Source organism: Protomyctophum parallelum (genome assembly GCF_964188405.1).
Source record: "Protomyctophum parallelum genome assembly, chromosome: 17".
NCBI classification, from domain to species: domain Eukaryota; kingdom Metazoa; phylum Chordata; class Actinopteri; order Myctophiformes; family Myctophidae; genus Protomyctophum; species Protomyctophum parallelum.
The window spans coordinates 28,340,976-28,368,376 of NC_139719.1; the positions used below are offsets into that span (position 1 = coordinate 28,340,976).

The 27,401-nt window shown below is 43.4% G+C and overlaps 2 protein-coding genes across 2 annotated transcripts; one reads left to right on the forward strand and one right to left on the reverse strand.

Annotated features, from left to right (window-relative positions):
• Window positions 1–320: 320 nt before the first annotated feature.
• Window positions 321–1,469, reverse strand: LOC310874465 (vacuolar protein-sorting-associated protein 36-like; the record flags this gene model as incomplete). Its single annotated transcript, XM_083787276.1, has 1 exon — window positions 321–1,469. One exon carries the CDS (start codon window positions 1,467–1,469, stop codon window positions 321–323), a length of 1,149 nt encoding a protein of 382 aa, XP_083643402.1.
• A 6,455-nt stretch (window positions 1,470–7,924) lies between these two features.
• On the forward strand, window positions 7,925–24,316 carry LOC310874684 (delta-1-pyrroline-5-carboxylate synthase-like; the record flags this gene model as incomplete). Its single annotated transcript, XM_083787546.1, has 15 exons — window positions 7,925–8,056; window positions 8,397–8,501; window positions 10,756–10,908; window positions 12,184–12,274; window positions 14,670–14,794; window positions 15,316–15,460; window positions 16,150–16,223; window positions 16,593–16,686; window positions 17,182–17,402; window positions 18,509–18,646; window positions 19,125–19,320; window positions 19,810–19,931; window positions 20,426–20,612; window positions 22,601–22,696; window positions 24,090–24,316. The coding sequence occupies exons 1-15, from the start codon at window positions 7,940–7,942 to the stop codon at window positions 24,314–24,316; spliced, it is 2,091 nt and encodes a 696-aa protein (XP_083643672.1). The 5' UTR covers window positions 7,925–7,939.
• Between the last annotated feature and the right edge of the window lie 3,085 nt (window positions 24,317–27,401).

Consider the following 27,401-nt stretch of genomic DNA (forward strand, 5'->3'; position numbering starts at 1 on the left):
CATAATAGTACAATCATCATAGACTGGCATCCAAGTACTCTGGTAACATAGACTACATTTAAGTACTTTAAATTCTGGGAATATCTGTGTGACGTCAGTACTGGAGGGGGGGGGACGTGAGGTAGTGATTTCAATATACTATGAGACTAGATCAGTCCTGGGTCATGAATGTTTGTCCAGTCAAATCGCAATTAGTGCTCTGCGAGGTGGGTCAGAAAAAGATCAACTTTATTGGAGGAATATTGTGTTACAGATTGGGTCCCAACTTTATACTGCATGCATGCAAACTTTGGGCTCCACTCAACTGTGAGTGCTGCTGTTCAAAAGAGGTTGGAGTAAAATCTCAGACCTTCAACTGAATCATCTCGACAGAGATGCCCCATCTTCTCAGCCAGCAACAACCGCTCTTTAGAAAGAAGAACGGAGAGGCCCAGAAGCTTTGCAAACTCCTCTGCCGTCAGTGAACCTTTTTCTGACACTTTGTCCCGTGCTGAGGCTATCATTTCCTCTTCACTGTGAGATTGCAGCTGAACCACCATCACGCCACTGTCAAAGACGCGCAGCCTCAGTGGGAGCGTCACTGACTCAAACATCCGGCACGCGTTAACCAAATCTTCTGGAGACAGAAGTTCCATTCCTCTGGCCCGGTTGACAAGACAGTACACCTCAGTCAGAGCCATCATCCCACCACACTCCTCCAGAGGGGCCTGTAGCATATCTCCCAGTTGTTTGGCCAGCTGCATATGGTACTGTGTTCCAGATCCGTGCGTTTCTCTGGTTACGGGGTTGGTAATGCCCATGCTCAGCAGGTAGGACTTAAACCGGATCGTCTCATCCTCAGTGATGTCGCCATGCTTGTCTTTAATCTTATTGGCTATGGACCTGGACAGCTCCACCATCTCTTTGGCCTTGACCATTAACTTACTGAGGTCCTCGAAGGCCTCTGAGATGTTTTTGTCAGTTTCCTTCCTCTTCTCGTCTAGCTTCCGCTCAATGCCGACAATCCCCACAGCACGTGTCCTTCCTGCCTGGGATCCGTTTGCTGTGGGGATCGGCTGCGTATCTGGTGTATGCTCCCATCTCTTCAGAGTCATCTCCTCGGTCAGCCTCCTGTAGAACTCAATGTGCCCATGTTCTTTGAAGGACAGCTTGATGTAGGAGAACTTGCTGTGCTGGTAAGGACCTGGCTCCTTGTTAGCAGGTGCCGAATGGAGGTGGATGACTATTTTTGCACTCTTTCCTATTCTTGGTCCTTGTTCCTCAAAGAACTTGATTTGTGACAGTGGTATCGCTATGCAGCATTCATGATTCTTAATGTCCCTCCATATCAATCGGTGAGTGCTCATCAGAGCAATTCCGACATCCAGCTTGGCCTTATCATCCCCGTCATATAGTTTGACACCACGTTGCTGGATAACTAATGTTTCATTCATTTCAAGGAGGCCATCCGTCCATGTAAATCTGTCCATTTTCAATATTTCAATAATATGTTCATCGCCCACTTACTCTAATCTGTTCATACTGCCGTTTTGCCCTCTGATAGCTTCCTGCCGTTTAACTGGCAAAACCTACAGTGGAGTGACATCATGGTCATTTGGAATGACATCATACATATGCAGAAGCAAATATGGTCATTATCTCAGGCCAAAGGAGTGATGATGGTCCACAGCTAATCTCACAAACACTACACCGATCAATGCCACATGTCTTGTGCACACTGCCAGTAGGCCAAGGAAATCATTCACCACAGAATATCTTTCACTTTTTATGAATGCTTTTTTCATATTTTTGCACTGATCAGTCCTGCCCAACTGGAACTGTGTGTGGAACTAAGGCTGGAGAGGCTATTTGGACAGATGTCTTATTGATTATAGTACATCGCTGTAGTGTAGGCAGAATCCTTGTTGCGACGGTAGGTCGCATTTACTATATGAAAACCTGCATCTCCCGTCTGTCCGTCCAGTCCGTCCAGTTAGTTAGTCACCCTAACACCTCCATATATGGTCAAGCCTCGTGACACGTCACACCATATATGACCATCTCCACATATGAAGATCACAACACTGACCTCATCTAACCCTGGTATACATGGAGAAGACTGGATCATCACCTAGATCTGCATATGGAGCCGGCCACAAACTCTACATCTGACCTCAAACCCTTAGATTTCCATATATGGAGCTGACCTGTTCAACTTCTAACATTCCATATGTTGAACCTTCCCACCTGTCCTTCCTGTTCTGACATTCCATATGTTGATCTGACCTCATCAAACCCTGTACATTCAGGACACGCTCCATATATGGCCAGTACAGAATTCATTCCATGAATCCGATGCGTGCACGCGACCTTGCCTACCAAGGCTGTAGAATAAAGGAGTATATCCGCACACTCGTAGCTGCTGATGCCAATATGTTATTGTGGACACATGTACAGACAGAACTGTCCAACGTTTCGGACAGACTAGCTAGGCTGCCTTCTTCAGGGTAAAGAGATTTGGTGTGAGTAACATTTAGGGCGCGTTCGGAAATACCGTACCGGAGTGCACTCTCCTATTAGTTTGCATTGCACAGTGCGCTCAGTGCGCTATTTCCGAACACGCCCTAAATGTGTGTGCACCTTTCTAGTTTCCTTTGTACGGATGATAATTAATTTGTCAATTAAGGGTGGATTAGCAATCTTTGACTATGAATTTCTCAAAATGAGTTTTTTCCCAAAATACTCCTACTACTACTTTTTTATTTTAAGTAGCCTACACTTTGTAATGTAATTGTAGTATTATCTGGCTTGATACAAACTAATGTAAAATGTTGTCTAATGGGTTTTTTAATAAAATAATAAAAATTATGGCCTCATCCAATTATTTGTTGTGTCCACTGACAACCAACTAGCGAATCAGCACTGTCCTTCAGGACTATGGGATGCAGAGTGTTGCCATGTCTGCTTATAATAAGCTACTTTGGGCTTTCTTCCTATAAATGTTTTTTAAACAAGTGATTCCCACATTCGTTTTCATGTCAAGGACCCCCATATTCATATGTATTTGTCCGCGGACCCCCATCTGAAAATATTTTGTACCAAGGAGCAAGGACGGCCCTAGCCATGGACCATGGACCATGGACCATGGCCCATGGTTCATGACTCTCGTATTCATAATCATCATGGCAGTCATTGTTTCAGGGCTAGGGCGGCCCTAGCTCTGGTCCTGGTGGTCCATAGCTCTAATGCGTTACTATGTAGCCTGGCTAATAAGCCAGACCCAGATGGCCCCCGTAAAATCTGAATCCCCCCACCGCCCCCCTTCTTTCCCCTTTTTGCTTCCTTTATGGACGGCTCATACAAGATTTGTGTTGTTAAAATATTTAAAACATTCAAAATATATTACTTCCCAATGTTCTTTTGTTGTTAAAAATAGCAGTTCTACAAGCTCACAACGCATCACAATCACATCGCGAGCTTGTAGACCTGTTAGGGGGGGGGGGGGGGGGGGGGGGTGTTATCATAGACCTGAGTCACCTGACCGATCGCTTATTTCTCTTGCGAAATCTGGCAACACTGCTATACTATCCAGGCTAATACTATGCTAACCGCGGCTGCACTTCTTGGTTGGTGACGGTCATAGAGTATATTCTAAGGTGGCGGTGCACTTTTGTTTTGGATAGGCAAAAGGTCATATAATTTCTCCACGTGTACGCCGGTGTCGTGGCTGTATTAAGGACAGATCTCAAGCTTGTTGCAGACTCTAGTCTAGAGAGACACCGTCGTACTGTTGCTGCAAGCTCTCCAGAGCATTTCATCATCAGCGGGCCAGCGGCTTACAGCGGAGGGAGGGGTTTGCAAAGCCTGTCAAAGATGATGGACCCAATCATGGACACGAAGGACTGAATAGAAGACACTACACAAAGTACAGCACACTGAGACTACAATCCCAGGACAATAAGAACAGTAGGAATATTATATTTCATTGCTTTAAAAGGATTTCGCACATAGCAAGATGGGGCTTGTTTTGAAAAATGAAAAACAACTTTTCTTTTCTGATAAAGGCATTGGTTTAGAGATTTTACCAGGACACTCTGTTAATGTTGCATTTTATCCACATTTTGTCCGTGTTAATAAATGAAGAAGAGATAATAATTAAGGCCCATTCAGTTTAATGTTATTGAAGAAGCTGATATGTTAATCCAACCATCTCTCCTCATACTGTAGTTTGTAGTTGTACAGTGTGGGACAACTAGATGACCATGCTGTTGCGCCGGCTGTCAATGTGCTCTCATCACCACCTGCTGAGCTTCAGGGCTCACCAAGGATGCTACCAGTCTATCAAACCACTGAAACAAGGCAAGTTCTAGATTTGTGTGTGCATAGTACATAATTTTGCATACGTTGAGCTTTGGTGTGTGCATAGACTGGTTGTGTACTGTTGGGCAGCATACATTTGACATACATTTGTATGAGATTGCATCCACTGTATGAAGTTTACACACACACACACACACACACACACACACACACACACACACACACACACACACACACACACACACACACACACACACACACACACACACACACACACACACACAGTACATTAAAGGGTAACGTGATATGATTTTGTTAGAATAAGTGTTAAATATACTGTAGCTAGCTGCTATATATTCTGATACTACTCATTGCTATAGTTTAGCAATCAGGAGTGAGATAATTCAGATAAACAAGTGAAATTGGAAGTGTTGACTCAAAACATTAGTAAACTAAATTGGAACTGGAACACATTTTAAGCAGTTACATGGGTTCTCTCTCCTGATTGACTTGGCAACCCACCTGAAAATGTATTTTCTGTTTGGAGAGATGGTTACTGAACAAACACTATATATAGTAATGATTACTTTTAGAACATAGTGTTTTAACCTTTTAACAATTTTGTTTTTGCTCTAACCAAAAATATACCATACCCTACTTTTTAAGTGTGCCAAAGTGCAGAACAGGGCAAATATCAATATATTATATCAATATTGTGATTGCCATTCCCCACTTAGTTATAGACATTATCAATAATGTCATTGTGTAAATGATTTATGAAACCCCCAATAGTAGTTCTATCCATAACGTCTATCAGCATATAGTGCAGAACAGTAAAAGGCTAAAAGCACTATCATTGTTTCTCAACCAAAGTGTTGTGACAGTGCACAGGCAACAATGGATTCTGTCTGATGGTCAAAGCTAAATCATTTGGATCAAACCAGTTGAGAAGTACTGCGTATTGTTTCCTCAAAATTGACAGACAAGACAAAAGTTGACACTTTTGTCTGGTCTTTGACAAAAGCTTTTGTCTTGTACATAGCTCCTGGGTCTAACATTGAGTGAGTTAATTACTTGAATTTGTATTTAATATTTTTTACCTTATCGTGTCAACAATGTCAATATTGTCTGGTGATGCTGGACCGATCCATTCCAGACCGACACCTGATAACCAGCACTTGTAATCAGACAATGCTAGCATTGACTGAGTCCTTATCATTTAACCACATGAACCCTATTCTGAGCATTCATGACAGGAGAACATTCTGACGATCTACAAGCTCAAAATGGGCCATGTTGAGCTTGTGGAATGGCTATATTTGGCAAAGAGATTTGATGTAGAGGGGGAAAAATGTGAGGACCAAGTACAGACCCCTGGGGGATCCCAGTCAATGAAGTATAGGGTTTAGTTAAGACGTCCTCCAGTTGTGAGTCTATATATGCTATCAGTGCTAACTGCCAAAGCAAGATGAAACCACCACACTCTGTCACTGCCTCACATGCGCTTCAGTGCTCCAGAGAGATGTGTGTTGTCAGCAGTGCCTTTTTGCCGCTGGCTGTGCTGATGTGGCACTTTACACCCAGTGATTTTCTGTTTCCCCGGTTACGCACGGGTGTATGGAGAGGAGAGCAGCTGCACTGATTGTACCAATCATGTAATCAATGAATCAGAAAGGCCGAAAAACATGCGTGTTTTGTTTGCACAAGCTGAGAATTGAGATGCCCTGTGTGTGCATCGATAGTTTGCTAAAGTTCTGCTGCAGAGAGAATGCAGTGCATGTATTTCTGGGGCGTAACCTTATCAAGTTTAAAAAAAGAAAAGGAAAACAAAGTTACGTAACACAACAATGTTAGAGCAATTAAAGTACAGTAACACCTCCCCATGCACACATTTACATAAGAATACAACATTTATAAACCACATCCATCCATATTCACACAATACAACATTTATACCCCTTCAGGGGAAATAGGATAGTGTCACTTTGGCTTAGCTTCAAATGTTGCTTTACATTTATTTTTGACTTGAGTCACTGAGTGAGCATTTCATAAAATAGCCAACAGTTGATTTTATGAATTGAGTTATAAGAATCTTATATTTGTGAGATGTTAAATATTTTTGAACAAAACTGTATATTGAGTCATTGTGTGGTAATAAGAAAGTAGTTTATGCAAGTCCTTCCATCAAACAAAATCCATTGTTTATTCAATTCAATTCAATTCAATTCAATTCAATTCAATTCAATTCAATTCAATCTTTATTCCAGACACACAGGGGGTCCATACAAATCATCAAAATCACACACAACAAAACAATAAAAAACAGTTTACCTGATTAATAGAAACATTCTATGATCACGCACATCCCCTTGTCCTCATGAGCAGCTGATATTAGGTGACAACTGTATACTATTGAAGGGCGCTGTTGGCATGGGTCACAATTTGAAAAATACCATAAAAATAGTTCTTAAACAAAGCGTAACTTTTCAATCTCCTCCTCTTGTACAGTGATGCTTGGCCGGGCTAACAGCAGCTCTTTTGCCCACCGTGGTGAGCTCCGCCAAGCCAAGAGGATTGTGGTCAAACTGGGCAGTGCTGTGGTCACCCGAGGCGATGAGTGTGGCCTGGCACTGGGCAGGCTGGCCTCTATTGTGGAGCAGGTGAGGAGGGAAACCCAAACTATGGCCTTAACACTGACATTAATGTCAACCAGCTGGGCAAGCATACGTAATTATGTATCAATTCACAACTGGAGGGGTTTGTCTTGTGTTTCCCTGTTCTGTATGTATGTATGTATTTGGTTAAAATGGGTAGGTTTAAAAAAAAGGCAAGAGTTTGCTTTGGTGCACTGGCCTAAAAGTGGGTCCTTAAAAACTGCTAAAACTTCTGAAATGTATGTATGTAGGTATGTATGTGTGTATGTATTTTAAAAGGGGGGCTTTTGTGTATGTATGTATGTATGTATGCATGTATGCATGTATGCATGTATTGAACTGTATAGCCTGTTTTGCAGGCTAAACGCACGCACGCACGCACACACCAATAACTGGAGGGGATGCTCACATTCACATCAGCAGAAAAAGGGTCCCTAAGAAGCTGTGTCACCTCTGTAAGAGATTGAAGTGATCAAATCTCATTGCAAGGTGCAAAGTTTGCTTTTCATGTATCACAGACAGGAGTGATCTATGCAGATTATATTTGCTCACTGCGGAAGACAGTGTTTCTGTCATGTCAGTAACTAAGCCTGTAGTCCAAAATTAAACCAACATACTGTAAGCACTCATACTGGCTGGTCAAATAACTCATATAAATATCGGGTACATTAGCTTCCCAACCTCGATTTCCACAAATATGTATTTTCCTTCCCCATTCTCTACATTTTCAGCGTGCACTTCTTTTTTTCATAGTTGACATTGACATTTAGCCAAACTAGTAAGCCCTGCATAAGAACTGGTTTACGTATGTGTAAAACTTTTTAAATCTGTTAATATGTAGATTTAGTGAAAGCTTTTGTGATAACTACAGTAGGATTAGTTTGAACTTGTAAGCAGCTGGTGCAACCAGACCCAGATGTTATGCTGTTCTTGACTTTTCTTATGTTGTTGTCCAGGTGGCCATGCTGCAGAACCAGGGCAGGGAGATGATGATTGTCACCAGTGGAGCGGTTGCCTTCGGCAAGCAGAGACTGAGACATGAGATCCTGCTGTCGCAGAGTGTCCGACAGGCCCTGCACTCAGGACAAAACCAGCAAGATATGGTGTGGTCCAGTGTAGTATATTTTCTACAAAGACAGATGACTTGGCTGTAAATGACTTAATGAGTCCATATTATGCATGGTTTTATGTATATATATCAGCCTGCTCAAATAAATGAAATAATCAATATATTATATATTTCCTGCCTATTCTGAAGATACACAGCTGTGTACCTTAACACCCAGTGTCACAACACATGTTGTTAGGCTGAATTGTGTTAAACATGACAAATACTAAGCCCATTTTAGCATAAAACTACTTCGAAGGCACCCTGTCATTGTACTGTATTTAGTGTCTTGGTAACTTTGGTTGGTGTTTGTGACTGTTTACTGTGTATTGTAGTCTGTGCCAGTCCTGGAGGCCCGGGCGTGTGCTGCGGCAGGACAGAGTGGACTGATGGCCTTGTATGAAGCCATGTTCACACAGTACAGCACATGTACTGCACAGGTATGGACCAAGGTTATAATAGTTTTGGTTTTTTCATTATAGTTTAGTTTTAGTTAGTTTTGACATATTTTTTTCTAATTCAGTTAGTTTTAGTTAGTTTTTAGAGCGGGTTTGCTAGTTTTAGTTTAGTTTTTATTTTGTGAAAATGCTTAGTTTTAGTTTAGTTTTAGTTTAGTTTTAGTTTAGTTTTAGTTTTTTCGTACTTTGGTTTATTTGTAACGAAGTATAGGATTAAAAAAGATCAGAGCAAGTATTGTGTAATAAAAACTCAACAAAAGATACCATTTAAAAGTATATATATTCAGTCTCTGTTGGACAATCAACCATGACATACTTCGCATATTTTCCCATCCTCATCCACAAGGCACTTGCTTGCATCTCCCACACAGTCATATTCGAAGAAATCCCATATTGGGCTGTGGTGGCCACCTGCAAGACCTCAGAAAGGAGGACACTTTTGCGGGGCTCTCTCCCCAGCCCCCCCCCCCCCCCCCCAAACAGACACACACAGTGTTTAGAAAAGCGCTATAAAATTCCAGATATTATTATTATTACTATACTATTGCACGCACCTGATTTTCACCACCATCATCTCCAGCAGTATGTCCACAGAGAACATATATTTGCTAATTCAATTAACCTTTTTAAATGATGGGGTACCACAAAGGTCATTCCTTTTATAATCAATTTATTTTATTTCATGTTTAGATATGTTTTATGTTGAATCTCTTTCTTGTGGGGTTTTTTATACAGTCTTATGGTCATCGGTGTGGGACATAGAATGAAGCCAGTAGCCTATGTTCACAGTGCTTTAGCCTCCCTTTCTTTATGATGTCGAGCCATATTGCTCATTAAATGTAGTTTTTCATTTTGCATTTTTGGTTTATTTATCCCTGCATTAACTATACTAAAGTGATTGTGAGAACACACATTCCACAAAAAACAAACAGACCATCCCACTGGCAGTGTTGACAGGTTTTGGAAGAGAAACAAGCAACCATGTCTATGAAAACAAGCCCAAAAGAAGCCTGACTAGGCTTAGTAGGCTATTTTATAAAACAAGGCCAAAGTCGCTTATAATTAAGCGGACATGGCAACGTCTCCTCTCTCTTTTTAAGACAGAGGGAGTGTGGCTGGCTCGCTGCGGAGCTGAGCAGCTCTGCGGAGATTTTAATACAGAGACAACGTAAATGACAGTTATGACACAAGCACTGTATATCACACAAAACCGGACAATTATGTGTCCGGCCAGAGGTTGAGTTGGGAGGAGGACAGGTGGTTCTAAAACCGGACTGTCCGGCGTGAAACCGGACGTCTGGCCACTCTTTCTGCCAACTTTTGCCATTTTTGCGAGATGCAAGCAGCAGCATTAAAACTTGAAGCGACCACGGGGCTGCACTGCAGAATGTAAACACGGGTCGTAAAGCGTTGTGACATGCTGCCTTACGGTGCTGAAAAGTGCCGTAAAAACGGCTCGGGAAATAAGGAAAAGAACCGAATTCATTTAAAAGGTTTATATTCTAAATGTCCGTAAGGCATATAAATATTGATAAAAAAACGATAACGAATGCCATTTTGTCTATCATTTCAGTTCGTTTTAGTTAGTTTTGTGAACACACAATACAGTTTTAGTTTAGTTATCGTTTTTTAATTTATTTTAGTTTCAGTTTAGTTTCAGTTAACTAAAATGTTTTTTTAATTCTAGTTTTCGTTTTTTCGTTAGTTATAGTTAACTATAATAACCTTGGTATGGACACACACACACACACACACACACACACACACACACACACACACACACACACACACACACACACACACACACTTACTTTAACAAAGTAAGCTCTGAGATGGTATGTAGAAGTGGTGGGTATTTATTTAATGACCGTGGTCAGTCTAGGCTGTGGTCTAAGGTGCCGGCTATCTCTAATACAGACACTTACCTGGACTCTTCATCAACCACAACATCTGGTGTATTAGCTGTCAAAGGCTTTCAAACAGACTCTATTTGGGCTGTATATAAGGATTATTTTCATAATGGACTAATCACTTATGTTCACGTTAGGTGTTCACATAGGCGTTCACGTAAATGGCAGTCAATACATTTTCTGGAAATCGATTATTCGATCAATCGTTTCACCGTTAATCCTGTAACAGCACAATCTCTTCGATGAAGTCTCGAACAACAATAATCTCTGTCACTTCACTGTGCCGCCGTTGGTAATAATTGGTCTCTGTTCCTCCTCGTATTCAGATCCTGGTGACCAACCTGGATTTCCACGACGACCAGAAGAGGCAGAACCTCAACAGCACGCTGCAGGAGCTGATGCGCATGAACATCGTTCCCATCATCAACACCAACGACGCCGTGGTGCCCCCGGCCGAGCCCAACAACGACCTAATGGGGGTAAATGTGGGTACAGGCAGCATGGGGGTGGCAGGGTGCTGCTGGCGGCAGAGGAGGTGCTGACAGTGATGGTGGTGGAGGATGACGGTCATGAAAACTGTCATGTGCAGGCTCAGTACGGTCACATAATGATTACATTGTGATAAGTGAGTAATTGCATCAGTAACCATTTTAGAAATTGTAAGAGATAATGAGGAAGACAGTGAATGGAAAATGCACTTGAGTATCTTTGGGGGGTGCACTCCATGCCAGCGCCCTCAAACTCAATCATCTTGAGGGGGCCATGCAGATTAAATCAAATCAAGGGCCAGACATCTATTATGGAAATAAATGTGTCCCAGTGTGTTCTTATTTTCTATGCTCAGTAAATGCGGCACATAGGTTATTGTGTATGTCAAACGATAATCGCCACTGCATTGTGCAAATAGTAAAATACATAACAAAATAATAATAAATTCAAATCATTTCTGAGATTCAAAGTCAGCAAATCTTGCCCATTTGCATGCACTTTTCTCAGGAACTTGTTGGTGATTGTGCTCCTGCTGACTGACTGTCAAATTGGAAAGTGAGCGATGTGATTTCATCCTCTCCACCGTGTGGAAGTGTGGAAACCTTACGTACCGGACGTGCAAAACCATTATGGCTCACCGTGAGAATCAGTCCATTTATTGACAGAAGTGTAATTTCTCTAAGGCCTGTCACAATTATTACATAATCGCCTAATCGCAATCATTTACTAACAGATATAGAGTTAATTTGACCTATTTAAAAGAAAAATGTCACTATTCACTCTCTTTAACTCTTCATGATGAGCTGCTTCTGGACCATAAGTTGTAGAATCAAGGCATTGCATTGCTCACTTGCTCCGTTATGTCACACATGTTTTCACCTCAGTTTTCAAAAAGAGAAGCAGAATAAATCATGGTTACGTTCGTTGTCAGCCCTCCTCCCCTAAGGCATGTGCTTTAAAACTTTTTACATAATGCCCATGTCATTCTCACTTTTATTGCTGGCAGCGTCCTCCTGGCCAATCTGAAGTAAAGACTAAACAAGACCAGAGGGCATGTGGGCTTCCAAGCCCCTAGATGGTACAGTGCCATTCTCACAAGTAACCAACCTCACTCCCCAGCATCAGACCGTGCCCCCCCCTTGAGGGGCTTAGAATCCAAACATCGGCAATAAAAGTGACACGGAATTAAGTGCGCAGGAGTTTATTTTATTGTATGAATTCTCATCTGTTTATTAAAGCAGAAACTTCTGCAACTATTCCTGTAGGTGATCAGCATCAAGGACAACGACAGCCTGGCAGCGCGGCTGGCTGTGGAGATGCAGGCTGACCTGCTCATCGCCCTGTCTGATGTGGAAGGTACACAACTCTGTCATGTGGAGCGGTATGGGGGGCTTATGGTGTATAATATACTGTAAGAAACAGACAAGAGACTTGCTGTCATTTTGACTTGAGTGCCCAAGAGCTTTTTGAATTCAGAAAATGAACTGGACTTTGAAATGAAATGATCTGTATTTGAACGCAATGCTTTATTGTTACATTCAAATAGACTAAAGTATTGATACTTTCAATACTTTATTGGTGTGGCAACACAGTTAGGAATTTGCCATAAAATCTGATCAACAAAAAAGTTATGTTTATAACATACAAATGATCCTAAAAGTACTTTGTGCTGCTATTATACACTGGCTTTAAAATATCTCTTGCTTTGTGCTGCTACCTACCTACTTTCTAAAGTGCTTGTTGGCTAAGGCTTGCTGTACTGTTAAATGTTCTTGCGCAATGTGCATCAGAGTTGATGGAACAGTATGGAACAGCCTCAGGATACTTGCTGTACCTGATGGGGAGATGTCACCTAAAACTCTGGAATTTCTTTTCCGAAGGGGAGAGATTTTGAAGAGGGTGAGAGGAGGCAGCGATTAACTTCTGCATCTTGCGTTTGACATGTGTGTCATATATAGAGGAAACCTCTACCGGGGAGGAAGCGAGAGCAAATCCACGTTATCAGTATGGCCAAAGTCAGGCTAATTATATTAGGCGTTGTGCCTACAGTTTCCTCTCAAGGGCGGTTGTGTTGCCATACCATTCTGTGACTGAGAAGGCGAGGAGCCGAGCACACATACTGTACACCAGGGGTCCCCAAACCTTTTCCTGTGAGGGCCACATAACTTTTCCCTTCTCTGATGGGGGCCGGGGTCAGTTTGTAACAGAAAAAGTGTGACGACGTAAACATTAATTTTTTTCCAGAAAGCCACACATAACCAAATATTAATAACCAGTGCACGTACTGTACATGCAGCACTACAGGGCTGCATAGTGCCAGGGTTTCCTGCACAATGTTGTTGGCATGGCGCTGCGCCATGCTTGAAATAAATCGCGCCATGCCAAGTTTTTTTTTTTTGAGGGGCCTAGTGAATCATGGTGTGTGTGTGATATGAAATGTCCAGTACCTCCCCAGTGCCTCCCCAGTGTCTCCCCAGTGCCTCCCCAGTGTCCCCCTGAGTGTCTCCCCAGTGCCTCCCCAGTGCCTCCCCAGTGTCCCCCTGAGTGTCTCCCCAGTGTCCCCCTGAGTGTCTCCCCAGTGTCCCCCTGAGTGTCTCCCCAGTGCCTCCCCAGTGTCTCCCCAGTGCCTCCCAGTGTCCCCCTGAGTGCCTCCCCAGTGTCTCCCCAGTGCCTCCCCGAGTGCCTCCCCAGTGTCTCCCCAGTGCCTCCCCAGTGTCCCCCTGAGTGTCTCCCCAGTGCCTCCCCAGTGCCTCCCAGTGCCTCCCCAGTGCCTCCCAGTGTCCCCCTGAGTGCCTCCCCAGTGCCTCCCCAGTGTCTCCCAGTGTCCCCCTGAGTGCCTCCCCAGTGCCTCCCTGAGTGCCTCCCCAGTGCCTCCCTGAGTGCCTCCCCAGTGCCTCCCTGAGTGCCTCCCCAGTGCCTCCCCAGTGTCTCCCCAGTGCCTCCCCAGTGTCTCCCCAGTGCCTCCCAGTGTCCCCCTGAGTGCCTCCCCAGTGTCTCCCCAGTGCCTCTCAGTGTCCCCCTGAGTGCCTCCCCAGTGCCTCCCTCCCTGAATGCCTCCCCAGTGTCTCCCCAGTGTCCCCCCGAGTGCCTCCCCAGTGTCTCCCCAGTGCCTCCCCAGTGTCCCCCTGAGTGTCTCCCCAGTGCCTCCCCAGTGCCTCCCAGTGTCCCCCTGAGTGCCTCCCCAGTGCCTCCCCAGTGTCTCCCAGTGTCTCAGTGCCTCCCAGTGTCCCCCTGAGTGCCTCCCCAGTGCCTCCCTGAGTGCCTCCCCAGTGTCTCCCCAGTGTCTCCCCAGTGCCTCCCCAGTGTCTCCCCAGTGCCTCCCCAGTGTCTCCCCAGTGTCTCCCCAGTGCCTCCCCAGTGTCTCCCCAGTGCCTCCCCAGTGTCCCCTCAGTGTCTCCCCAGTGTCCCCCCAGTGCCTCCGCAGTGTCTCCAATAGCAATACAAGAGCAATAATACAAATTAATCTTAATTTATTATTCTAATTATTTGCTCTCATCCAGTGCTAATGAAAAATATAAATAAAATCCTATATATATATTTATTTATTTTTTGAGGCAGGCGGGCCACATAAAATGACATGGCGGGCCGTATACGGCCCGCGGGCCGTAGTTTGGGGACCCCTGCTGTACACAGTAGCTCTGTAGAAGTGCAGCACCGCCTCCCCAGTCACACCACATGTGTATGCTGCAGCAGCGCAGTTTGCAAATGAACAGTTACTATACATAGACAACAATTTGTCTGTGACTTGTAGGATTGTACAACCGGCCTCCAGGGACAGATGACGCTAAGGTTATTGATATCTTCTACCCGGGAGACCAGCAGTCCATTACCTACGGAACAAAGTCCAGGGTCGGGATCGGAGGCATGGAGGCCAAGGTACATCCGTGGTCCAGTTCACAACAGCAATGCAGCGCTGCCTGCTGGAATGCTGTCGCCTGACTACTGGCCTCGCTTATCCAGCTTTTTATGACACTGAAGTCAATTTTATAATTGCCAAATTAATTGTCTGGGCGTTTGACGGAGGAAATTGGCATATGAGAGTGTCAGTGCCAGCCATATTACCTAGTCCTAGTTCTGAACTTGGTGTATAACTTTCAGTTACTTGCTCTAACTGGAACTATATTGCAATTTGCAAACCTTTTATTTGTCTGGTTTTATTCAATGGATCATCTTTTTTTGTGTGCTGTAGAACAAATCTCTACTAATGAGAGGATAGTAGCCTCCCTGATCTTTTAGCCCTCTACAAATTGTGTGTGTGTGTGTGTGTGTGTGTGTGTGTGTGTGTGTGTGTGTGTGTGTGTGTGTGTGTGTGTGTGTGTGTGTGTGTGTGTGTGTGTGTGTGTGTGTGTGTGTGTGTGTGTGTGTGTGTGTGTGTGTGTGTGTGCGTGCGTGTGCAGGTAAAGTCTGCCCTCTGGGCGTTGCAGGGTGGTACGTCGGTGGTCATTGCCAACGGCACCAACCCCAAGGTAACAGGACACGTCATCACAGACATTGTGGAGGGCAAGAAGGTGGGAACCTTCTTCTCTGAGGTCAAACCCGCTGGTGAGCTCATCACTGTCGAGTACACACACACAAGCATACACACACACACACACACACACACACAAGCATACACACACACACACACACACACAAGCATACACTTCAACAACATTTTGGGATACTGATTCTATTCATGCTATTTTCTACAAGTATTTGAAGGCAATGTGTTGTTTGTAGATCTAATATTTTCGATGCACGACAAAGTATAGATCAGGCATAACTCAAACCCTAAACCTAACATCTAATCAATCATAGCCCTAACCACAACCTAAATGTAAATTATTATTTTTATTTACCATAAAACAATTTCTCAAATTCTAATATACTTTAATACAAGTACGTATGCACACTCTCACTCACTCACTCACTCACTGACTCACTGACTCACTCATTCATACACACACACACACACACACACACACACACACACACACACACACACACACACACACACACTTACTTTTTGCTCTTTTGTGCACTGTAAATTACATATCGTCGCTGATGTCATCAAACATTAATATTTTTCATTTCCTGACAAATAAACATTTTGGAGTTAGCTGGTTTCTGCCCGGCAGCAGAGATATACTAGTATATAAACTTATAAAGTATAGTGCAATATTACAACAATATAGCTGTGTGTCCTTTCAATCTGAGCCCCACATCTCCTCACCCGTGACCCCCACCAACAGGCCCCACTGTAGAGCAGCAGGCAGACATGGCCCGGCACTCCGGCAGAACCCTGGCATCCCTGCAGCCCGAGCAGGTAGGTAACATACAACTCGTACGTTGTCGCTTGGGAGCGGAAACCTTGTATGTCCAATTTTCTAATTTGTATTAAATTAAAACTTCATCCTACAAGATAGTTTTCACCCAGCAGCGACGAAACAAGACGTACATGTGTGGACACATACTGTATCTGTGAGTGTGCGTTGTCTGTAGATGTCCTTTCTCTCTCTCACAAACAAAAGCACTGGATACTAGATAGTAATCCCAAATCACTGCCATGTTTGATTCCTGTGTAAACGGTGACACCTGGTGGTTGAACTGTGTAACTTCCAGGCAGACTAACTAGTAATATTACTGTGCGTTTGTTCATGCATGCCTTGGTGTTTGTGTGTGTTATTATTACCAGAGGAGTGCGATCATCTGTCAACTAGCAGAGCTGCTCATCGAGAGGAAGGAGGAGATTCTTGCTGCCAACAAGCTGGACCTGGCTGTTAGCACAGGTACTGTGTGTGTGTGTGTGTGTGTGTGTGTGTGTGTGTGTGTGTGTGTGTGTGTGTGTGTGTGTGTGTGTGTGTGTGTGTGTGTGTGCACACCACTAACTGACTGATAGGACGGCATGACACCAGGTGGATACAGATTTTCTTTGGGAATGTAGAGCTATTTAACACTTATTGGAACATATATATATTTAAGACTTGGGACATATTCTTGACATATTCTGTTATTGCTTTTGTTTATTTCAATATGTTCATACAAATGTGCCTCACTGACTGTTTTTTACTCCAGACAACCTAGGGATTGGGGGACACAGCTAAATGACTGCTTTATGTTTTCTCTCTCTTTAAAAACAAAATCTATTCTTCTGTGCACTTTAAACCTTTTTGTTTCTTTTCTCAAGAAGTGGCTGTATTCCTGGGGAATATATTTAGAAAATGTAATCTAATCTAAAGAAAAAAATAGCATTCACATTAAGCCTGTTGTCCCCTCTCCCTTAGGCCAGCTGTCACCAGCCATGATGAAACGATTGAGCCTGACCGTGGCCAAACTCACCAGCCTGGCCATCGGCCTGCGTCAGATAGCGGTGTCGGCCCGGGACAGTGTGGGCAGGGTGCTGCGCAGAACCAAGGTGGCCCACAACCTGGAGCTGGAGCAGATCACGGTGCCAATCGGTGTTCTGCTGGTCATCTTCGAGGCCAGGCCAGACTGCCTGCCACAGGTACCAGCTAGAATAAAGATATACGAGGAATGGGACAAGTGGCATTACAGTTGAAAATGTCGCAAAACATAGAAGCAGAATTAACGTGACAACTGTGCAGTTTTGCAGTTCAAGGGCCCTCTAGGCTAAAGGTTCAGTGTCATCCAGGGAAAACTGGAAACAACAATGAAAACATTGGAATTTCAGTCTGTAAAAAAGTGCAGAAAACTGTAAACTAACTATATTCAAGGGCTAGAGTCAACTTTCTGAACAGTCAACAGTGTTGACAAATCTTTACCAGTTGCTCGTCTCGTGGTGCATTACATGGCACCATGGCATCACATCTGCTTACTTGGAACTAGTGTTGAAAATTGGAAAAGCAAAGTTACTATGTTTACCCAGGGTAACTGGACTAAGCTCAAGAACTTGTTTACAGCCAGGCCCTGCTCATAGAACATTTCATGGTAGGGATTCAATGCCTTGCTCAAGGGCACTTCAGCGGTGGTAATTTTAACGTGCCGGTCCGGGGATACGAACTAGCGACCTTCCGATATCAAGACCCCTCCGCAAACCGTTCGGCCACCGCTGCCCCCAGAATTGTGCAGCTGTATAGAAGCTATAAGCCTAAATAAAGGCTGTATTTCTTTCTATATTGTACATCATTTCAGAATTATCTCTGATGGCCTGGACTTCTAAATGTTGCAGATTCTGAAACGTTCATTCTGAGAGAGTGGTTTTGATCATTAATGTCTAAATGAAACATTTTTTCTATCTTCAAAGTACAACCTGGTCTCAAGCAAACAGAAAACCACAGTATGGCAATATTTGACATAAAATGTATTCTTACCAGAAAGCAACGCTTGGCCTTAACTTTAATATCGACTGTTCTTATCACACCGTCAATATTATGTTGTTATGAGAGTTACAATGCTCCTTGAAATTAACTGGTATTGTAATTGTATGGCAGACAAAGCAGTCTACATACAGTACCAGCTCTGACAGTGTGATGAAGCCTTTTCTTTGCAGATGTAATGGAACCGCTTCTGGGTCCTCAATATTGTTCCCCAACCCTAATATGTGACATGCAGTTTTGACATGTTGTGTTCTCTCTGTGTGTGGTGGTCCAGGTGTCAGCGTTGGCCATAGCCAGTGGTAACGCTCTGCTGCTGAAGGGAGGCAAGGAAGCTGCAAACACCAACCGTATCCTCCACCAGCTCACCCAGGAGGCGCTTTCCATGCATGGAGTCAGGGAGGCCATACAGCTGGTAAGACCACCATCCCAAGCATCTCATCTGGAGACATGGAAGCAGGCTGGACTGTCATTCTGACATTGTCCCTATCTTTGGCATGTGATTTTAGAGAAAAATTCAAATAACATTGCCAACAAATGTAAAAAATAAATAATAATAATAATAATAAATAACCCCAGGTCTACATGCTTGCAACTTGTAGGCTATTTGGAAGAAGTAACTCAACAATGACATTTATAATTCTGATCCCTGAGGGCAAATTGAGTTAGATACAGTAAAGTATAAAATAGGGCATTCATTAATAGAAAAACGTAGAAAAATGTAATATGGAGATAATATGGAGAGGTTTTCTGCCCAACAGTGACAACATAAAACATACAAAAATATCTATAAACCACAAAATGAAAGATAGCAGAAATTCCCTTTTACTGTTCTGCTGTTTCCTCATCCTTGTCTTTTCTGTGATACGCGTGCGTTCTTGGTGCGTGGGTAGGTGAGCACTCGGGAGGAGGTGGAGGACCTGTGTCGTCTTGACAAGATGATCGACCTGATCATCCCGCGCGGCTCGTCGCAGCTGGTGAGAGACATCCAGCGGGCGGCCAAGGGCGTGCCCGTCCTCGGCCACAGCGAGGGGATCTGCCACGTCTACATCAACAGCGACGCCAGCGTGGACAAAGTCATCAAGATTGGTCAGTATTATCGTGTCACGTGGCGTGAGTTTTAGTGTGACTCGCATTTGTCCCCTCTCTGCCCTCGGTTTGAGACAGGAAACCGAGTCTACACTAACAATCTAAATAGTCAGTGAGATGAGCGGTTGTCCAGAACGGGAACTGGCCATAATTCCGACAGCCCATTATTCCAACTACAGTAAGTGGCTTCGCATGCGGTTAGGGTTATGGTTAGGGCCGAGTCGGGCCGATGTGCCGTCAGAATAATGACACAGCACTGTGCTAGTATGTGAAATCAATTGCATCATCCTGAGCACTGTCCTGAGTGACGTTGGTTACCTTCCCAGACGCACACAGTTACTTGTTTTACAGTGAATTTCATTGCAGTTGTGTTAAAAGTGCAGGGACGTGCAATCACTACAGAAAGTTTGCACTAGGATTGGTGTTAAAATACACAGTTACCTCCAATGGTGAAAGAGACAGTGATTGACTGACATGTTCTGCCTTCAGTCAGAGACTCCAAGTGTGACTACCCAGCTGCCTGTAATGCCATGGAAACCCTGCTGATTCACAGAGACATCCTCAGGACCCCCATGTTCGACCAGATCATTGACATGCTGCGAACTGAAAGGGTAATACACACACACACACACACACACACACATTCATACATTGAAACATTTTCGAGTATTTTCCGCTTTACCACAAAATAGGGGTGCTAGAGTCTAAAAGGTTACATTTTGTATATAAATGTGTGTCCAGAGATTGTCTAGTGATGAGAATCTTCTCTCTTTGGATTAATCTGTGCTGGATCGTACTCCACTTTACAGCTTAGATTCTACTCCACTTTTCAGCCATCCGCCTAATATAGGAAAACAAAACACATTACATTGAGATGGACTGCCCAATGGAAATGGGCTATCCTTTTGAAAATATGTAACATATTATGCAACTCCAATTCCAAGCAAATATTGATCAAAAGATCTTTCGAAAACCTACTCTGACTGAGGTGAAAAAATGACACGCAACGTTATCATGATCAAGTACTAAAGTGCCTTATGAACACTGGTTATACTCGTTGGTAAATTATTTCGCACGGGTAGTAATGATATTTCGGTGTGACTAGGTGAAGATCCACGCCGGGCCGCGCTTCGCCTCCTACCTGACGTTCAGCCCGTCGGAGGCCAAGTCCCTGCGGACGGAGTATGGAGACCTGGAGTGTTGCATGGAGGTAGTGGACAGCATGCAGGAGGCCATCGACCACATCCACAAGTACGGCAGCTCCCACACCGATGTCATCGTCACCGAAGACAGTAAGACCGAGTGCTGTGGTCTAGTGTTTATTTGATTGATATTGCAATAGTATGTCAACGGGACAATACAGTATACTGTATACACACATACAGTAGGCGCTGTATAGTTGAGATTGTGTCTCATGTCCTCCCTTCTCTGTAACCTCTCTTTCCTGTCTCTCTCCGTGTGAAATGAGGCAGAAAGTGTAAAGATATGATCTTTAAAAGCGCATGACGCGTTTGTTCACTGTACGTCTTGTGCCAAATGGTTTGTGCTGAATGCTGACTTGATCATGAAGCACCAGTTAAATTAGAGAATAGAGAGATTGCCCATATAACCCAGTCGCCGTCATCGCTCATCTAATTTTCCAGTGTCCCCGGCGATCCGCGACTCTTTAACAGACAGAGATTATTTTGGACAGCGTCCAGGTTATTCCCCGGTACATAGAGAGGCATAGGTGATATAACTGATACTAACGTTTTGGACATGGGAACAGAAGACTTTTCCTGCAAACTTGAAGAGAAAATGATGAGGCACTGTGAAAGCCATATACCGGTACTGTTGTAGACTGTGCCTCTGAACCTTCTTACCTCCACCTAGAACAGTGATTCTCAATCTTTTTCATTTCGAGGACTGCCCCTGTTTGGGAATAGGTCACAGATCTCCAGAGTGTACAAATGGAACCAAGTGGATCCTTACGGGTCTATTTTATAATATTTTATTTTATTCTATTCGTTTTTATTTTTTTGTTTAGTTTGAACTTTTAAACTCATAGGGATCACCTCTAATGACATGCCTAAAATAGCGACACCAGAGCTAATGTGTTTTAAGATTCTCTGGGCACAAAACTAAAATAAATACAGCCCAAATATGTCAAAGCAATGCAAATGTTCTCTGGCAGAAATGCACTCTCGTCAACGAGAGGATATGGGTATTTACACCAAACCCAGGGTGGGGGTGGGCATTCTTTTGGCAGTGGGGGGGCTGTAAAGAAACACTGATCTAAGAAAAGAATAAAGGTGTCTCTGCAGCTCACTCAGATACTTAATGCAAGCATATGAGATGCAACAAAACCCTCATGGGATCGGAAAAGAACACTCATTTGAGCGAACAAAGTGTGAAATTGGCAGGGGAAAAAATAACTAGCTCTGCCACCTTGGCAGAGAGTAGCAGCTTTTTTTACTGCCATCTAGTGACCACAGAATGTAGTGGGGTTTTTTTTGTACTGTATCCTTAATCCTTTATTTAAGATAGATCAAATACAGATTGACCATATGTACAGTATTACAGTAATCATTATTAATTGAAGTGAGCCCTGGCCAAGCACCATTTAGCCCACTAAATTCAACAGCATAAAACGCAAATCAACATAAAACACATATCAATGGATTCAACAGTGCAGAAATAATTGCATTAAATATCTTAAAAGAACAGACATCTTAATTGTCATAAAGGTGTACTTTACCATCCTGATATGCGGACTCTGAGCAAAGTGAAACCTAGAAATTAGTGCATTCTGCAGTCACCAGTCCTTCAATCTATGTTTTTAAAATCATAAACTGAAAAAAAATAAAAAAAATAAAATAAAATGTGAATAAAATGCCCAGGTGTTGAAATACACATACTGTAGCTGCTCTACCATGCTGTAGCATCATGTTAACATGCTTTACTTGTAGATCTGAGTGTTTTGGATATTTGTAGAGAAGAAAAATATGTTTTTGAAAGACTCCCACTGAGTTAAAATACCTATAATCAGACACATCACTAGCTTGGTGTTATAAAACTTTAAATTGAATGTCTACTGTATATGATATGATGTTGATTTTCTTATCCTCTGAGGAGAGCCTACACTACAGTATGTTGCCTCAAAACAGCCAAACTGCATTTTATATCAGACAAAGAAGACAAGAGTGTTTATGTTGATACCTGATAGATTGGGAAGGTATCAGGTAAACCTGCAGCAAGGTATTGCTGTAGGTTTAGTTGCTGTTGCCTGTTTGTCTCTCAGAGGACACAGCGGAGCAGTTCCTCCAGCAGCTGGACAGTGCCTGCGTCTTCTGGAACGCTAGTTCCCGCTTTGCAGATGGCTACCGCTTTGGACTGGGTACGTAATGTATGCAACGCAGTGTGAGTTTGTAGATCGGCTATTTTCGCGGAATGTTCACCCCCCATTTTAGGGACGCTAGGTTTCAAAATGGTTAACTACTAGTACTGTTCTGGAGAACTTTCAGTGAAATCCCTCATGCCAAAGCTTTTCTTTTTTAAACAAAGATGGTAAACATGTTGAATGTATTGATAAATGTTTGTGTAGGGTCTAAACAAGAAAAGTGGAGTGATTTGATACAGTAGATGGCCAACTAACTGTGTGCCCCTCTCAAGACATTTCGTGTCTCTGTCGACCTTCACCTGCCCTCTACTCTCACAGCGTACTCATTTGAAACCACATGAATGCTCTCAGTACAGTACAGTGCAGACAGTCGGCAAGGCCTAGAAATGTCTGCAGTTTGCTCAAGTGAAACTTTGGACTGATGTTTCTTTCTCCCGGGAGAGTGAATGTGCACAGCAAGCTTTTATGCCAATCCGGCCATTAATTTTTAAGATATATTGGTCACAGACAGACGTAACTTTGGAGGTAATGGGAATAAAATGATATTGTATTCCTTTTTTACCCTCAGACTGGCACACTGTAGCACACGACTCACAGTATCAAGCCCTACCTCTTGTCCCAGTATGCCCCAAGTATTACATAACCATCTGCTTACCTCCACCTCATGTTTGATTTTCTATCCATAAACCTCCTACTTCTCCCCAGTCTCAAAAGCATTACCTCGCTAAATTCAGTCAAGCAGTTGGGGGGAGGGGGTGGTGATTTCAGCTCAATCTCTGTCCACAACTGGAGGTTGACTCGACCTCACCGTGGCGGAATCCAAAAGTGCCCACTCTTTGACTGTAGTCCCACTATCCTCTCGGTCTGTGCCTCACTGCTTTCATGTGACTGTCCACCATGATTGAATGTGTCCCAAAACGAAGTGGATAAATCACCCCTTCACTCCCATCTTTTCTCAAGTCTGCATTGATGCCTCTTATAGTGCCAATTTAGTAGCCAATTTTTTTTTGTACCCCTTTTGTTCTGCCAATTTAGTCATTATACCAATGAATCCTCCACAGACAGATTTATGTGAGGAGTCCCCCCCGGGAGCAAGCAGCACCTCTGTCATTGATGCACTTAAGAGCAAGGGATTGAGGAATGCGTTCAGAATTGGATAGGTCTTGTGGGGTAGGGTGTACCGGAGATTCACTTCCTGCTTCTGATAGATGAACTCAAGGGAGGCTCCTGAAAGACACACATTTCATCAGGGACCATGCGGTTGAGATGTCTGCACAATCACCTATAGTACTATACAGATACCTACACACAAAAAGCCACACGGTTAGCACTGCTCAAAAGTACCGCTTTTCCCAGCCACTGGTAATCACGTAGGTCTCTGTCTCTCCAGGAGCGGAGGTAGGCATCAGTACGGCTCGTATCCACGCCCGGGGGCCGGTGGGCCTGGAGGGTCTGCTCACCACCAAGTGGCTGCTGAGAGGCGACGGACACACGGCAGCCGACTTCTCCGAACACGGCACCATGAAATACCTGCACCAGGAGCTGCCGGTCACACGGCAGCCCCTGGCCGCGCAGAGGGACAGCAGCGAGACCAGCAGTGATTCTCAGCCATGTTAAGTTCATATGCGCCCCCATTTGGCACAATTTGTATCTCTGGGATTTGTATGTCAAGTGTAAAATCCTCTGTGTTAATTCAACTCTTGGGCCCCTTTTCCCACCAAAAAAATCTTTGGTGCTAAAACTGGTATGGTTCTAGATTGGAACCTTGCTGCTTTCACCGAACCGGCGGGCCATCTTTTGGTTCCACTTCCGAACCAACTTTTAGGGTTCTGAAACATTTTCAGTGGAAACAACGGGTTCAATATTAGATGGATGTTATAGACCTGTAAAAGTCAAGTTGGTTCCTAAGTTTCCTAACTATCATTCAGCTTCCCCACCGTGGGAAGCAGTGAGCTAGACCATGAAGACAGAAACACAGACAGAAAGACACGACTACTGTACATCCCACACAACTGCACAGACACACAAGACCTGCTGTACAGATACACAAGGTGAGATGCCCCGAAATGTGGACAATGTCAATCGTCCAACCTTACAAATGCAACCAAAGACCCGCTCCTCTGTCCCCGTCATGCACTCGGCTGGAGGTCACCCCTTTAAAACTCTTCAGGACCTAAGAGAGTTTATTTTATTGAAATTCTACCTCAGCTTTTTTTTGCTATAAACATACAGTGTTATGCCTTTATGGTAAGACATATCATTCCTAATTATGATGTAAACATTTCCAACAAGATATAAAACCACAAATACAGTGTAAAGTGTAAATGCTGCCATCTAGAGGTTGAAATGTTCACCCGGCTGCACCGAATCAGAGTCAGACCTTACATTTTAGCTAGGCAAATGGGTGGACTTTTGAGCTTCCTTGAGTCTAAGTCCATAATTTATCCTGACCCCTCCCTGAAACGGCCTCTCTGTCCTCCTGACCCCTCATCCATAATTTATACATTATGGATAATTAGTATGGACTTCGATGGTTCTTCGTCTCAACTGCTCTATCCCTCCACCTAACTTTGGTTGATTTTGAGATGTAGATGTGTGTAATGGGCAGGGGCAGGCTGACATTGTAGAGAAGACAACACTGGAGCAGCTCAGACCTTTAAGTCTCTTTTATCAATGAAGGTGCTAGGACCATAGAGTAATAAAAGGATAGAGACCGAACCGGAGCGTTAGCCCCGCCCCCTGCTATTCATTTCCAATGGAAGCTGCTCAGTGGCGTTTTGAAGCACCCGGAAGACTGCGGGAAGTACAATTATATCTCAATGGCTCGAGTGAGCGGAAGTTGAGCCCGGACCTCAAATTTGACATCACTGTACGTCCGTCCACCTCCATGAACGTGCTGCAGTTCCACTTTTTGCCAGTAAGTAAAGTGGAAGCTTCAACGTTGGATAGCCTTACTGGGGGCTTGGCTAGGACAGAAGTGACTGACATTTCAATGTAATCTACATCTTGCTCAGAGTCATCAGTCCTGAAATTGTGTTTCATTAAATAATGTTACAGTCTGTACTGTAAGTTTTATGTCCTCCTTGGAGAGGTAACTGCGTCTTTGAACCTCGGTCTCCTATGTGGGAACCCAAAGGTCTACTGCTCAGCCAAGAGGGAATCCCGCTTGGCCAGGGGAGATGTTGGACTCATGATCTTCAGGCAGCACTACCTGTCAATCAGTGAGTATAGGTGTCCTACCTCAGTGGTTTCCCAGAACCCCCAAAATGACACTCATTAGCCTTCGGACCCCCATTAGAAAACATATGCCAAGGACCCCCATAAGAGAAGATTTTTATGGCTCTAGCAGTGATTCTCAAACAGTTTATTTTCAAGGACCCCCAGTTTGACATGCATATTAGGTAATGGACCACCATTTAATGGCATTTCTATCTCTGGGACCCCCAATTTATATTGTATAATCAATGTTAATTTAACTGTGAGAGTGTACAAATGGAACCAAATGGACCCTAACTGGTCCATTTGGTTCCAAACTATCATTAGCTGGGGGCCAATTATCTGATTAATTGTAAGGCACTAGTCAGATTCTTTTGTTATTATTTTAATGTAATGCAAAATGTAGTTATGGCTTTAATCAGAGTAAGCAAAACCCAATAAGTCAGTTGGAGCTTTGCCCAATTGTAGTTCATATGAAATTGAAAGTGATTTGACAATTTTCTAAATATGCACATGTCAGAGAACATAAGAATGAGATGTTCTCCCTTCCAACCATTATTATATTTAAATTCCATTAAAGGCCTCCCTCTCCCACCAGTACTTACTTGGCACGTGCATTCAACATTCAACGTGTGCTGGTGGTTGAGAGGAAGGCCTGTATATAGTTGCTGTCGGACAGAAACCATCTCTCTTTTATGTTTTTGTTTTTTTCACAAATTAAAGCACTACCCTATTTTATACGAAACATGTAGTGAAAATAGCCAATCTACAAGATAGGAATGTGTCTGATACATAGTGCTGCTTTAACCAGTGAAAAGTATTAACGACCTTGTCACTAAATAATAACTACATTGGATCCAATGGAACACAAGTTATTTTCTTTTTCTTTCTACATTTCCTGAAAATATACTGGTATGTTTGTTATCCAAATGAAATAGAAAAAATAATTTAACGAGGTGATCTCAGTTTTCTGCAAAACAAACTAACATAATTTACTGTATGTTGTAATGAAATTACATAAATTAAAATTAAGAAAATAAAAAGACACTTGTCCTACTTAAAGGGTGTCTTTGTAGATTTTGAAATCCTATTGTTCCATTGCGAGGAGATTGTGTGAAAATCTGACATGATAAAACTGTTTTGTGTCTCGAGAACTCACGCTCAAAGGTGCTGGACAAACTGTCAGCCTTGACCGTTAGACTGTACGAGATCCCATGATGTGAATCTTCAACACAATACACCTTTACATTATCTTCATGTATTGTATTCTATTATTGGAGGTTGTTTGTGTTAAGGGGTTCATCTCCTGTGGCTGTGAGGCCTCACCACCAACTACATGTAACCATTTCACCATAGAGAGGAACCGATAGTTGACAGATAGTTGAGTAGAAAGAAGAACCTGCATGCTGTGGAACCAATCCCCGTAATCTTTCAAACTGACTGCCATGTAACCAAAACTGATGTGGCACTTTATAGATTATTTCTA